The sequence below is a fragment of the Rhinolophus ferrumequinum genome, chromosome 11 (assembly GCF_004115265.2).
Source record: "Rhinolophus ferrumequinum isolate MPI-CBG mRhiFer1 chromosome 11, mRhiFer1_v1.p, whole genome shotgun sequence".
NCBI classification, from domain to species: domain Eukaryota; kingdom Metazoa; phylum Chordata; class Mammalia; order Chiroptera; family Rhinolophidae; genus Rhinolophus; species Rhinolophus ferrumequinum.
Window position 1 is genome coordinate 6,740,305 of NC_046294.1, and position 12,720 is coordinate 6,753,024.

At 52.5% G+C, this 12,720-nt stretch overlaps 1 protein-coding gene across 3 annotated transcripts; it reads left to right on the top strand.

Moving 5' to 3' along the window:
• Nucleotides 1-6,061: 6,061 nt before the first annotated feature.
• MEN1 (menin 1) lies at nt 6,062-12,553 on the top strand. 3 transcript variants are annotated; one of them, XM_033121265.1, is made up of 10 exons: nt 6,062-6,215; nt 6,598-7,058; nt 8,012-8,220; nt 8,424-8,552; nt 8,844-8,884; nt 8,963-9,050; nt 9,687-9,823; nt 10,244-10,379; nt 10,865-11,029; nt 11,247-12,553. In XM_033121265.1, the coding sequence occupies exons 2-10, from the start codon at nt 6,614-6,616 to the stop codon at nt 11,727-11,729; spliced, it is 1,833 nt and encodes a 610-aa protein (XP_032977156.1). In that variant the 5' UTR covers nt 6,062-6,215; nt 6,598-6,613; the 3' UTR covers nt 11,730-12,553. The 3 variants fall into 3 exon arrangements, with proteins under 3 accessions (XP_032977156.1, XP_032977155.1, XP_032977157.1); XM_033121264.1 differs by having other exon boundaries at nt 6,067-6,203; XM_033121266.1 differs by having other exon boundaries at nt 6,077-6,306.
• Nucleotides 12,554-12,720: the final 167 nt, after the last annotated feature.

The window sequence follows — 12,720 nt, forward strand, 5'->3', positions numbered from 1 at the left end:
GGTGGAAGTGGATCTGGAGGGCCCGTCCTGCTGCCCCATCCAGGTGAGGCTGCTGAGAGGAGAGGAGGAGGGGAGGGCTAAGAGGGGTCTCACTTGTTCTTAGCTGGGGTGTACTGTGACTGGGCAGGACCCAGCTTGAGGCAGAGCTGGATTTGGAGGGAGGGTAAGGGCCTGTGCCCTGAGGCTCATGGCAGGGTCTACAGCTAGAAGTACCAAGGATCCGGTGTCGTGTTTGATTGGGGGGTGGGGGTTGGAGGGTGCCCATGGAATTCCAGGGCCTGGTTAGGAGCCCAGCCTGGAGAGTCAGACAAACTGGATTCTAGTCTAGCTGTGCCTTCGTGGACAAGGTACCTGACCTCTCTAAGCCTGTTTCCCCTTCAGTAAGTGTGGATCATGAAACACATCCCATGGGTAGTTCTAGCGAGATTTGGTGAGATAATGAATATAAAAGGCCTTGTGCCCACTCAAGAAATGTTTGCTCTGCATCTTGAGATGCAGAAGCCCAAAGCAAGGGCCCAGGGATGCTGAGGCCTCTTGCAAACTAAAGCCTCGCCAAACTGCAGAATGGCTGCTTCTCCAGCACCCAGCAATCATTTAGCCAAAAGATTTTCACATTTTTACATTTTTTTAACAATTTTCTCCCAACATTTTATGTTGACAAATCTCACACCTACAGAAATTTCAAAAGTCTATGAATTCTGTGTCCTCTTTACCTAGATGGACCTGTTGTTAATATTGAGCTGCCTTTACGTTACCTCCGTATCTATCCATACATACCTACAGAGCATGCGTTCTGCTACCATTTGCAGGGAAGTTGCAGACATCTTGAACCTCACACCTAAGTACTTCACAGGCATCTCAAGAATAAGGAGCAACCAGAAGCCACTGTTGTTTCGAGAGATTTAACATCAATACAACAATATTGTCTAACATACAATCTGTTATGGGTTGAATTGGGCTCCCCCCGAAATTCATATCTTGAAATCCTAACCCCAAATTTCTCAGTATATGGCCTTATTTGGAAATAGAGTCCTTGCAGATGTAATTAGTTGAAATTAGGTCATTTGGGTGGGCCCTCATCCAATACAATGGGTGTCCTTTAAAAAGGGGGAAATTTAGACACACACACACAGGGAGAAGGCCATGTAAACGTAAAGGCAGAGATCGGGGTGATGCTTCTAGAAGCCAAAGAATGCCACAGACTGCCAGCAAACCACCAGCAGCTAGGGGAGCCGCCTGGAGCAGACTGCCTCACAGCCTCAGGAGGAACCAACCTCGCTGACACCTTGATCTCAGACTTGTAACCTCCAGAACTGTGAGACAATACATTTCTGTTGTTTAAGTCACCCAGGGTATGGTGCAATTGTGTCAAGAATGTTCTTTACAACATTTTAAAAACTTGAGTATCCAATTCTGGATCACATGTTGCATTTGGTGTCATGTCTTTTTAGTCTCCTTTAATCTGGAACAATTTCTCTCTCTCTTTCACACACACACACTCTTTCTGTTGTCTTTCATAAATTAACTTTTTTTTTTTTAAAGATTTTATTGGGGAAGGAGAACAGGACCCCACTGGGGAACAGTGTGTACTTCCAGGACTTTTTTCTTCCAAATCAAGTTGTCCTTTCAGTCTTAGTTCAGCTCCAAGTTGTTGTCCCCTTCGTCTTAGTTGTGGAGGGCGCAGCTCAGCTCCAGGTCCAGTTGCCATTGCTAGTTGCAGGGGGCACAGCCCACCATCCCTTGCGGGAGTCCAACCTGCAACCTTGTGGTTGAGAGGACGCGCTCCAACCAACCGAGCCATCTGGGAGCTCAGTGGCAGCTCAGCTCAAGGTGCTGTGCTCAATCTTTAGTTGCAGAGGGCACTGCCCACCATCCCTTGCGGGACTCTAGGAATTGAACTGGCAACCTTGCGGTTGAGCGCGCACTGGCCCATGTGGGAATCGAACCGGCAGCCTTCGGAGTTAGGAGCATGGAGCTCCAACCTCCTGAGCCACCAGGCCGGCCCATAAATTAACATTTTTGAAGGGTCCAATCCAGTTATTTTGTAGAATGACCTGCAATTTGCATTTGTCTGATTATGTCCTCATTAGATTCACATTTAACTTTTTTGTTAAGAATAGTACAAGCTTCCAATGTATGGTGATGGAAAGAGAACTGACTCTGGGTGGTGAACACACAATGCGAGATATAGATGACATATTATAGAATTGTACACCTGAAATCTGACTAACAATTGTCACCCCAATAAACTTTAAAAAAAAATTACATAGCTGATGCTATTTTAAATTAATTCCAATAATACATTGTTTTGGTAAACAATTAGGGGCTGAATTCCCCTCTGAGTCCCCCACTCCCCTGTACGGTCAGTTTATGTTAATGTGCTCTGTGCATGCCCGTACATATATGTCGGTGGAGAGCCGTCCCCCGGCCTCCTTGCTTCCATTAGCAGGAATCAAGTGAGTGTCAGGACGCTTCATAGCTTCATAGCTTGGCAGGAACCCCTGCCCTCAGAGTCCTCACACTCACAGCTGGCCCCCAGCCCAGCCCAGCCTTGAGACCAAGAGAACCGGTCCTGCCTTTTTTCCCTGTTGATGAGTTTCACCACAAGGGACTCAGGCCTCCAGGTTCCCCATGGTTCCGGCCATCCCCTTTCCTGTCCCATCTCTACCTTCAACCCCTGTGACCTTGAGAGTCGATGGCCCATTTTTAGCAAAATCCTCCTCCCCTTCTGCAAACTGTCCGTAACCCTCCTGCACTAGCAAAAACCTTGCCCTCCCCAAGGTTACTACTGCTCCCTCCTCAATCCACACAGATTTTCCACACCTCTCCTGCCACCGGGCCTGGAGGTGGGGTAGGTGTCCTCCTGAATCCTCATCTCAACTTATATGCATACTCCTCCCTCCTTTCAGGTTTGAGTTCAAGTTATCAGCTTATACCATCCACTTTCCGACACACTTCTAGATAATCTTAGCTCCTAGCTTGCTGTTAGTCTCTCTGTCCTACTCCTGCTTTAATTCTTAGGGACTTCGATATGTCCGTGGGTGATTCGACTGCCAGGTCTCTCGGTTCCTTGGACTCCTCCCATCTTGTCCTCGGCCCCACCCCAGCCACTCGCTCACACAGCCATGTTGGAGAGCCTCACCGTCCTATTGGGAGCCACTTGAAATATGGATAGTCGGAACTGAGATGCGCTCTGAGTTTCAAATACATACCAGATTTCAAAGACTTGGTGAGGAAAAAAAATATGTTATTAATAATTTTTATATTGATTGCAAATTGCAAAACATTTTGGATATAATTAAAGTGAACCTCACTTATGTCTTTTTACTTTTTTTGATGGAGGTACTAGAAATGTTCAAATTGCCTATGAACCAACCTTGTGTTAGGTTTCTACTGGAAGCACAGCTTTCGGTCTTTTTATTGCCAATAACAACCACCCTCTCCCCATAATCTCAACTTCAAGCATTCCACTCTCCAACCAACACCCCCATCTTTCCAGCACTCCAACTCCAAAACCTTTTGACCCCGTTGGAACTTACAATCCATTAATTTTGCCACACCTTTGCTTTCCCTCATTCTTCTTGTGTCCTTACGTTCCTCCTCACACAACCTCAATTCTAGGTCAATCATTAGAGTCACTTTTTTTGCATGAATGTATTTATTTACTCAGCAAATATTTGTTGAACACCAATTACACGTCAGACACTATTCTAGGCACATGGGACACATCGGTGAACAAAACACATTCCTTGTCCTTGTGGAGCTTATATTTTGGTGGTAGGAGACAAACAACAAACAAGTAAATGGTATGCCAGAATAGTGGTTCCCAACTAGGAGCAATTTTGTCCCCCAGGGACATTTGGCAATGTCTGAAGACGTTTCTAGTTATCACAAGGGCGGAGGGATGCTCCTGGCATCTAGTTGGTAGGAGCCAGGGATGCTGGTAAACATCCTGCCTTGCATAGGACGGCCCCAAAGACGAAGAATTATCTGGCCCCAAATGTCAATAGTGCCTACCTAGGTTGAGAAAATCTGCTCTAGACATTGTTAATGCTTTAGAAAAATTTAAAAAGTAGAGCAGGGTGGAGAAATTGAAAGAGAAACTTGGGTTGGAGTGTGTGATTTTTTGGTCCATCTGGTCAGGGCGGGGTCAACCTTACTGAGAAGTGACATTTGAGCAAGGATGTCAAGGAGGGAGGAAGAGAGCCCCACTAGGCTTGCTAGTTCATTCAGAAAATTAAAGTACCCACCACACAAGCCTGAGTACTCTGCCTTTTCCAATTATTGTGCATAAATTGTGCTCCTAGCAAAGACCAAACTTGTCACTTGGACTTGTCACTTGGGAACTCCCATTCTCTCCATCCATTCAAGGCCATCAGTCCTGCAGTTCTCTCCTATTAAACAATAGCAACAACGGCTTTCTTTGACCCTCTTGCCCCGCACCAAATGCCATCTTATTTTTCTCCTCTTTGCCGCAAAGCTCCTTGAAAGAGTTGTGCATTGTCACTGTATCCAATTTCTTTTCTCCCATTTTTCTTGAGTCCAAGAACTTTGGGCTTTTTCTCCCAAACTACTCTTTCCCCCCTCCTTTTTCTGCCTCCCTCCCCGCCCCCCACTCTGGTTCAAGTCGTTGTTTCTCAGTCTAGTTGTGTAGGACACAGCTCCCTGGCCCAAGCTGTATTATGAGCCTTGCGCTCCCCCCTCCCCCCCTTCCCCCCCCCCCCCCCCCCCCCCCCCCCCCCCCCCCGTCGTCAGTCCTCCACTCACAGCAGTTCACAGTGGCTCTCCCGACTGCCGGCCACTCACATGCTCACATGGGCGGGACACGGTAGCCCCGTGGCAGCACTTCCTTGGTGATCTCATCCCAATACACCCTTCACCGAGCTTCCCTTAATGTTAATATCTTACACAACCAGGTATATTTGTCAAAACTCGATTGATGAAAACTATGAACACAGCGACAGACTTTATTTGAATTTCACAAATAGGGCTCTGAGGAACCTAAGACTTGATTGGTTTGGTTTTCAAATGCAAGGTCCCATACCCCTAAGTTCCCCTAGTCCTTAGCAAAGTGGGACAGTCGTCCACCCTATTCACCAGATTTTCCACTAGTGTCCCTTTTTTTGTTCCGGGATTCAATCCAGAACACAACGCATTTAGTTGTCCTGTTGTCTTCTTAGTCTCTACTAAGTCTCTCCTTAGTCTCAACAGCTTCTCAGTCTTTCCTTGTCTTTCATGACCTTGACACTTTTGAGGAGTACTGTCATCTATTTTGTTAAATATCCCTCAGTTTGGATTTGCTGGATGTTTTCTCGTGAGTAGACAAGGCTTATGGATTTTGAGGAAGAAAACCCACAAGACGTGAAGTAGGGCAGAAATCTGATGTTTTATTTATTGCTACATATCCAGTGCCTAAAATTGAGTGCCTGGCCTATTGTAGACACCAAAAATCTGTTGAATGAGTAAGGAAATGAATGAATGACTGTAGAAATTGTTTAGTATTATTTTGAAGTTTTAAAATGTTGATATAAATACTATCCTATCGTACATGATTGTTCTGCAGCCTTTTTCCTTCAACAGTGTCCTGAAGATCCATTTTAGGATGCATAGAGCTACTTCATTCTTCTTTTACTCTACTACAAATAACTATAATGCTTCTTTAGATGCTCTTCTTTCCACATGTTAGATTTTCTCATGGGCAGAACTGGGGAAAAATTGCTAGACATAGAGTGAGCACATTTACATGTTCATGGATACTGATAAATATCCAACTAAAGTGGCTGAACACATTTACATTCCAGCAGCGTTTAAAAATACCCGTTTTCCTCACATCTTGCCGGCTCATGATAACCTAGAGGCTCAGAGACCTCCTCTGAGGGTGCGTGGTCACTCCCCGGACTGCATATCCCAGAATGCAGTGCCGTTTCTCCGCTACCTGATCTGCGTGAAATGGAACGACCAATCCCTGAGGACCTCAGGAAGGTGGAGCTGTCTCCACTCACCTACTTCTGGGGCTCCGAAAGCAGCGGACTACTACTCCCATAAGCAACCGCGGACTGGCCCGGCTGGCCACCATTTCAGGCTCGGCAGGGGCAGGAGAGGGCCCTGGCCTCCACTTCCCGGGAGGCAGTGCGGCCCGAGGGGCGGAACTCCATTTCCCAGCAGGCTCTAGGCGGCGGGCGCCGCGGTGCCTTGTGTGGGATGTAAGCGAGGAGGTGGGCGCGGGGGACTGAGGCCAGGACTCGTATTGGGATTTGGGGGGCTTGGCCTGGGGTCGCCTTCCCGACGAGCTCGAGGAGTCCGGGGGTACAGTTGCAGGGAGGGGGCGGGGCGGCCATTAGGGATCCTCAGTGGGGTTCTAGGGGCGCACCCCCATCAGGGCCAGGGCTCTTGGGGCTGTGGGGGAACGAGGAGGCCCTACAGCATCGGCTGAGGGGGTCTCTTCGACGCAAGAGGAGGAGCAGATGATCGGAGGGTGAAGGGGGCGGGGAAGCAAGAGATCGTGTGGGTGCGGGGGCGGGTGGAACCTTAGCCGAACCAGGGAGGGGACTCCCCGGCCGTGCCCACCCGACCCTCCCTCCCCCGGCTCGCCCGCAGGCCGAGGCCCGCCGCCATGGGGCTGAAGGCCGCCCAGAAGACGCTCTTCCCCCTGCGCTCCATCGACGACGTGGTGCGCCTGTTCGCAGCCGAGCTGGGCCGAGAGGAGCCGGACCTGGTGCTCCTATCCTTGGTACTGGGCTTCGTGGAGCATTTCCTAGCTGTCAACCGTGTCATCCCCACCAACGTGCCGGAGCTCACCTTCCAGCCCAGCCCCGCGCCTGACCCTCCTGGCGGCCTCACCTACTTCCCCGTTGCCGACCTATCCATCATCGCTGCGCTTTATGCCCGCTTCACCGCCCAGATCCGAGGTGCCGTGGACCTGTCACTCTACCCTCGAGAGGGGGGCGTCTCTAGCCGCGAGCTGGTGAAGAAGGTCTCTGATGTCATCTGGAATAGCCTTAGCCGCTCCTATTTCAAGGATCGGGCCCACATCCAATCCCTCTTCAGCTTCATCACAGGTAGGAGCTTCACAGGTGGCAAGGGGGGAGAATCCTGTCCCACCTGAGAACCCTGGCCTACATCTTTACAACACTGGATGGTTTACACGCCTTGTGAGGTTGGGCAGGTGTTAATCCCCCCTTTGCAGTTAGGGAAACTGAAGCCCAGAGAGGGGAAGTGATATGCCAAAGTCACACAGAATGGCAGGGCTAGGACTAGACCCCAGTCACTTGGTTCCAAATATGTTAACCTACCTTCTGCAACCCCCCATCCCTGCCACTGAGCAGCTATGGGGGTTCTACAGCCCAGCATGAGGCACAGAGGGTGGCAGCAGATTGGAGGTGGGAGCTGAGGAGCCAAAATCGGGCTACATTTGAGACAAATGAAATACCTATGAAAATGTTTTGAAAGTGAACAGACCAAGGGCTTCACCTCTGCTGAAGGCTTAAGGCTCAGGCTTGCAAAGATCTCTCTTTGCTCCAAGCCCAGTTGACTGGCAGTCACATCCTGGAGAGCTGTATTGAGAAGGAATCTGAGGCTGCTTCTGAGCTTAGCGGGAAAAGAGTGCAGAGATAAATCAGGAGTATTTGCCATTGGGTGTGTGAAAAAAGACTGTTTGCCAGAGGTCCTATTTGTGCTGGCTTTGTTATATGATAGACACAATAAAATGATAAAATCCTTAAATTAACAGAAACATATAACATGGTTGCAAAGAAAGAGAAGGAACGGTCAAAGGCTGGGTGGAGCTAATGGAAGATCTAAGAAGGTCTGTTAAGGATGGGGAATGGAAAGGGAGAGGGAGAGTCTTTGAACACATAGGAGGGAGGGGATAGAAGGGTGATGGAAGAGTGTCTGAGGTCTGGGTGTAGGCTTGGAGTTGAGGGCGGGAGGGAACATGGCCCCTCACTACCTAACCCCCTTCCCCCAGGCCAGAGCCCCGAGGATCCTATTTCATTACCTCCCCCTTCCACAGGCACCAAACTGGACAGCTCTGGTGTGGCCTTTGCTGTGGTGGGGGCCTGCCAGGCTCTGGGTCTCCGGGATGTCCATCTGGCTCTGTCTGAGGACCATGCCTGGGTAGTGTTTGGGCCCAATGGAGAACAGACAGCTGAGGTCACCTGGCATGGCAAGGGAAATGAGGACCGCAGGGGCCAGACAGTCAACGCGGGTGTGGCTGAACGGGTATTGCCTCCTCTCCTGCCCCCTTCACACTCCTACCCCAGGCCACCCAATGGGCCATGCTTTCCTGGGCCACACTCCCCTCTTATCATCACCACCTATATATGTCAGGAAGGGGATGAAAAAGGGCCCCTTTCCTGGCTGTCATTCCCTGGAGCAGGCACAAGTGGGCCGCCATAAGACATCTGGTCTTGTCCTCTCCCAAGAGCTGGCTGTACTTGAAAGGATCGTACATGCGCTGTGACCGAAAGATGGAGGTGGCCTTTATGGTGTGTGCCATCAACCCTTCCATTGATCTGCACACCGACTCCCTGGAGCTACTGCAGCTGCAGCAGGTGCGGTGTACCTGTGGAACCCTGGGCAGCGGGGATGCATTCCCTCCCTGTGCTCCGCCATCCCCTTCTTTGACATGGTTAACAATTTCTGGCCTGGCCTTTTCTGGGCCTCTTGGGAGAGTGGAATTGAGATGTGAAAGGGCTTTGACTCCAATAAGGGGCTGGTTCCTGGGTTCTGGTCCCTCCCACCTGGTGGGAGGTCCCTGCTGGTGATGGGCCCCACCTCTGCCTCTGTAGACTGAGGATTCCCCTCCCCTCCCCACAGCTCATACCCTCTCTTTTGGCCCCTAGAAGCTGCTCTGGCTGCTCTATGACCTGGGACATCTGGAAAGGTCAGTAGGGGGAAGTGGCCAGGCTGGGCCTCGGGGCTGGAGCCCAGGTTGCAGCCTGGACTCATGACCGTTTCCCAGGTACCCCATGGCACTGGGGAACTTGGCCGATTTGGAGGAACTGGAGCCCACCCCTGGCCGGCCAGACCCACTCACCCTCTACCACAAGGTGCGGCTGTCTCTGGAGGGTACAGAAGGGAGACCCAGCAGTGGCTGGGGTGCCCTTCTACCTGGGGACTAGAGGGGCTGGTGAGAGAAGAACTCGGTATACTGTGGTCTGTCACCCACTTTGTATTTACCGTGTACATATTCAGTGCAGTCATGGCTGGGAGGTGCTCTGGGAGTGATTTGTCACCTTAGCCCTTTTCTGTTGCCTCTCATTGTCCTTCCTGGAGTATAACAGAGGTGAAATGTGGGAGTATTGAGGACAGAGTGTTAACTTGGGGTGAGGAGATAGAAGGGATATTGGGTTGTGCTTGGAAGGTTTTGGTGTTTCTGTAGGAGTGTGTGGCAAAGCCTGGGAAGGGACATGCCCTGAGCTTGGAGGACGGGACCCTTCCCTTCCCTAAGCCTTGTTCTGTGAGGGTCCCCACCACCTGCATTCTGGCCCAGGTCTCATCAAGCAGTCCTGCAGAACCAGGGAGGGGCACCTGATAGAGACGAAAGCAGGAAGTAGAGGTGGCATCGGAGATGGCACTCTCTGGGATCTTGCCTGTTGTCCCTTTTGGGTGTGATCCAATGGGACATTCGTGTCATCGGTGCAGCTGGGGGCTGCCTTCCTGAGGCCCCTCTGCTCTATCCCCAGGGCATTGCCTCAGCCAAGACCTACTACCGGGATGAGCACATCTACCCGTACATGTACCTGGCTGGCTACCACTGTCGCAACCGCAATGTGCGCGAAGCCCTACAGGCCTGGGCCGACACAGCTACTGTCATCCAGGAGTGAGGACCCCCACTAGGGGCTCAGCCCACCCTTTCTTCCCCTTTTACCAAATTCCCAACCCCCCTCATCCAGGAGTGAGGCCTGGGTCCCAAGCCCCATCCCTTCTAGTCCCTCGGCAGCCAAGGCCACCACCACCCAGGAGGTAGGGACTCCTAATGAGGGCCTTTCCCTCCCTGTCTCCCATCTCCTCATTTCCAACCACCATCATCCATCAGTGGAGCCCGCACCCCCAGCCCCATGCCCCGCCTCCTCACTTTTGCTCGGAACTGACACATACACCATCATTTCGGAGTGAGGATCCCAACCACTCACCCGGTCCCTGGATGACCCAGGAAAGGAAACCTGGGCTCCATTCCCCACCACGTCCCTGGGGGTACCCACCACGGCCGAGGCCCCACTGTGCCCTACTGCTCTCACAGCTACAACTACTGCCGGGAGGACGAGGAGATCTACAAGGAGTTCTTTGAGGTAGCCAATGATGTCATCCCCAATCTGCTGAAGGAGGCAGCCAGCCTGCTGGAGGCCGGCGAGGAGCGGCCAGGGGAGCAGACCCAGGTGAGGGGCTGGAGCTCACCTGGGTTAACCTTTCTTCCTGATCAGGGCTCCCAGTCACAGGACATGGGGACTGGTGGAAGGTGGACTGAGGAAGGTGGCCCAGTGTAGAGAGCTCTGTTCTCTTCAGCAGTAGCCGAGGTCCTGGGCCTGGGTTTGAGGGAGCTGAGGGTGTGTTAGGGGTTTCTACCTTGTGCCTTCAAGTAAATGGGGTGTGGAAATCCATCTCTTTCAAGGCCAGGGCTCCTCATTCAGTTGAGGGGGTGGGATGGAGGGCAGGGATAGTTCCCCCTTTTCTCCCAAGTCCTGGCTAAGGACCGATTCTGTAAAAGGAAGGAGGTGCTAAGAATTTTCTCCCCCTGTGCTCACCTCTTCCGGAGCCGGGGCTTTTTGCCTAAATGAGGGACCTGGCCTGTGCCCTCTGATAAGGGCACAGTAAGGGCACAGTAAGGGGCTCTGACCTGTGCCCTCCTTTCACCCTTGTCCAGGGCCCCCAGAGCCAGGGGTCTGCCCTCCAGGACCCAGAGTGCTTTGCCCATCTGCTGCGGTTCTACGATGGCATCTGCAAATGGGAAGAGGGCAGCCCCACGCCTGTGCTGCATGTGGGCTGGGCCACCTTCCTTGTGCAGTCCCTAGGCCGTTTCGAAGGACAGGTAAGGGGCAGCTGCATAAGGGCACTGGGGAGGACAGGTGGTGACAGCAGCTACAGAGGAGCCAGAGCCTTTGTGGCCCTGAAGGGGATCTGGTCACCATCCCCTCTGGGTGCGTATGAGATGGAGGCCTCACCACAGGACAGCTGAGGCTGGGTCCTGGGGATCCCGCCACTGGCTTGCAACCTTTCCCTCATCTTGGTCTCCCCGTCTGGCCTAGGTGCGGCAAAAGGTGCGCATAGTGAGCCGGGAGTCAGAGGCGGCCGAGGCGGAGGAGCCCTGGGGAGAGGAAGCCCGGGAAGGCCGGCGGCGGGGCCCACGGCGGGAGTCCAAGCCCGAGGAGCCTCCACCACCCAAGAAGCCAGCACTGGACAAGGGCCCAGGCACGGGCCAGGGTGCGATACCAGGACCCCCCCGGAAACCCTCAGGGACGGTCCCGAGCACTACCCGCGGCCCTGATGGTGGCAGTGCCGCTCCAGTGCCACCACCTGCCGCATCACCACCACCAGAGGGTCCGGTGCTCACTTTCCAGAGCGAGAAGATGAAGGGCATGAAGGAGCTACTGGTGGCCACCAAGATCAACTCAAGTGCCATCAAGCTACAGCTCACCGCGCAATCTCAAGTGCAGATGAAGAAGCAGAAGGTGTCTACACCCAGTGACTACACTCTTTCCTTCCTCAAGCGGCAGCGCAAGGGCCTCTGAACTACCCTGGGACTCCCTGCCAGCCCGAGGGAGCCGGCCTTCGATCCTGATCAAGGCTCCACTCCAGCCCCTGGCCAAGGGGGCCTAGGCCTGGCCTCCAGACCCCACTCCTACCCAGAACTGAGGCTCTGGTCAGCAGAGTCAGTCTCTACCCCAGCTCCTGTCATTGAAACATAGCTCTGAAACCCAGAGTCCCAGCTGGCCAATTGAAACCGCACCCTGGGCCCCAGCACCAATCCTTAAAGGTCCAACCTCGGAAACTCAGACCCCACCTCAGAACTGAGGCTCTAACCATAAGCCTGAACAGTGTTTTGGGTCGCTTCCAGCCTGTGGGGCTGAGGTTTCACCCTAAACCCTAGACACACAAGGGTTCCATGTCTCCGGTCTGGGAACCTAGAATCCTGCGTGGCCCCTAGGAGAACATTTACGCACTTAAAATTTCCATCCCTTGGGGGAGAAAAAAAAATTTCCGTCCCTTGGGAATCGAAGCCCCCTACCCTAAAGTACTTAAGAGGCACTTGCAGAATTTGGAAATTCTAGCTTCCTCCCCTCTCCACTCCACGAGTCTGGGACACTGAAACTCCAAACTCCGGCCCAGGCCTGTGTGACTCCTGAGCTCCGCCCCCTTCCTGACCAAACTGGCCCCAGATCAAAGCAGACCTCTTCTGACCCTCTGGGAACCTCCCCTAGGTCCAGTATGTCTCGGGGGACCCCAGAGGAAATCTGCAGGGGTTTGTGAGTGGGTGAGGGGAGCCTGATCTCTTCCTGTTTTGTACATAGATTTATTTTTCAGTTCCAAGGAAGATGAATACATTTTGTAAAAAAAAGAAAAAAGTACATGTCCGTGTTTCATCTGGCAATTGGGGGTGGGGGGCGAACGGGGAAGAGATGGGGTACCCTCTTTCCATGCCTTCCAACCCTCTGGGCTTTGGGCGCCCCACCTGTAGAATGAGGGAACCGGTGGTTGGCGGAAGTGCCTCGGCGCTGCCAG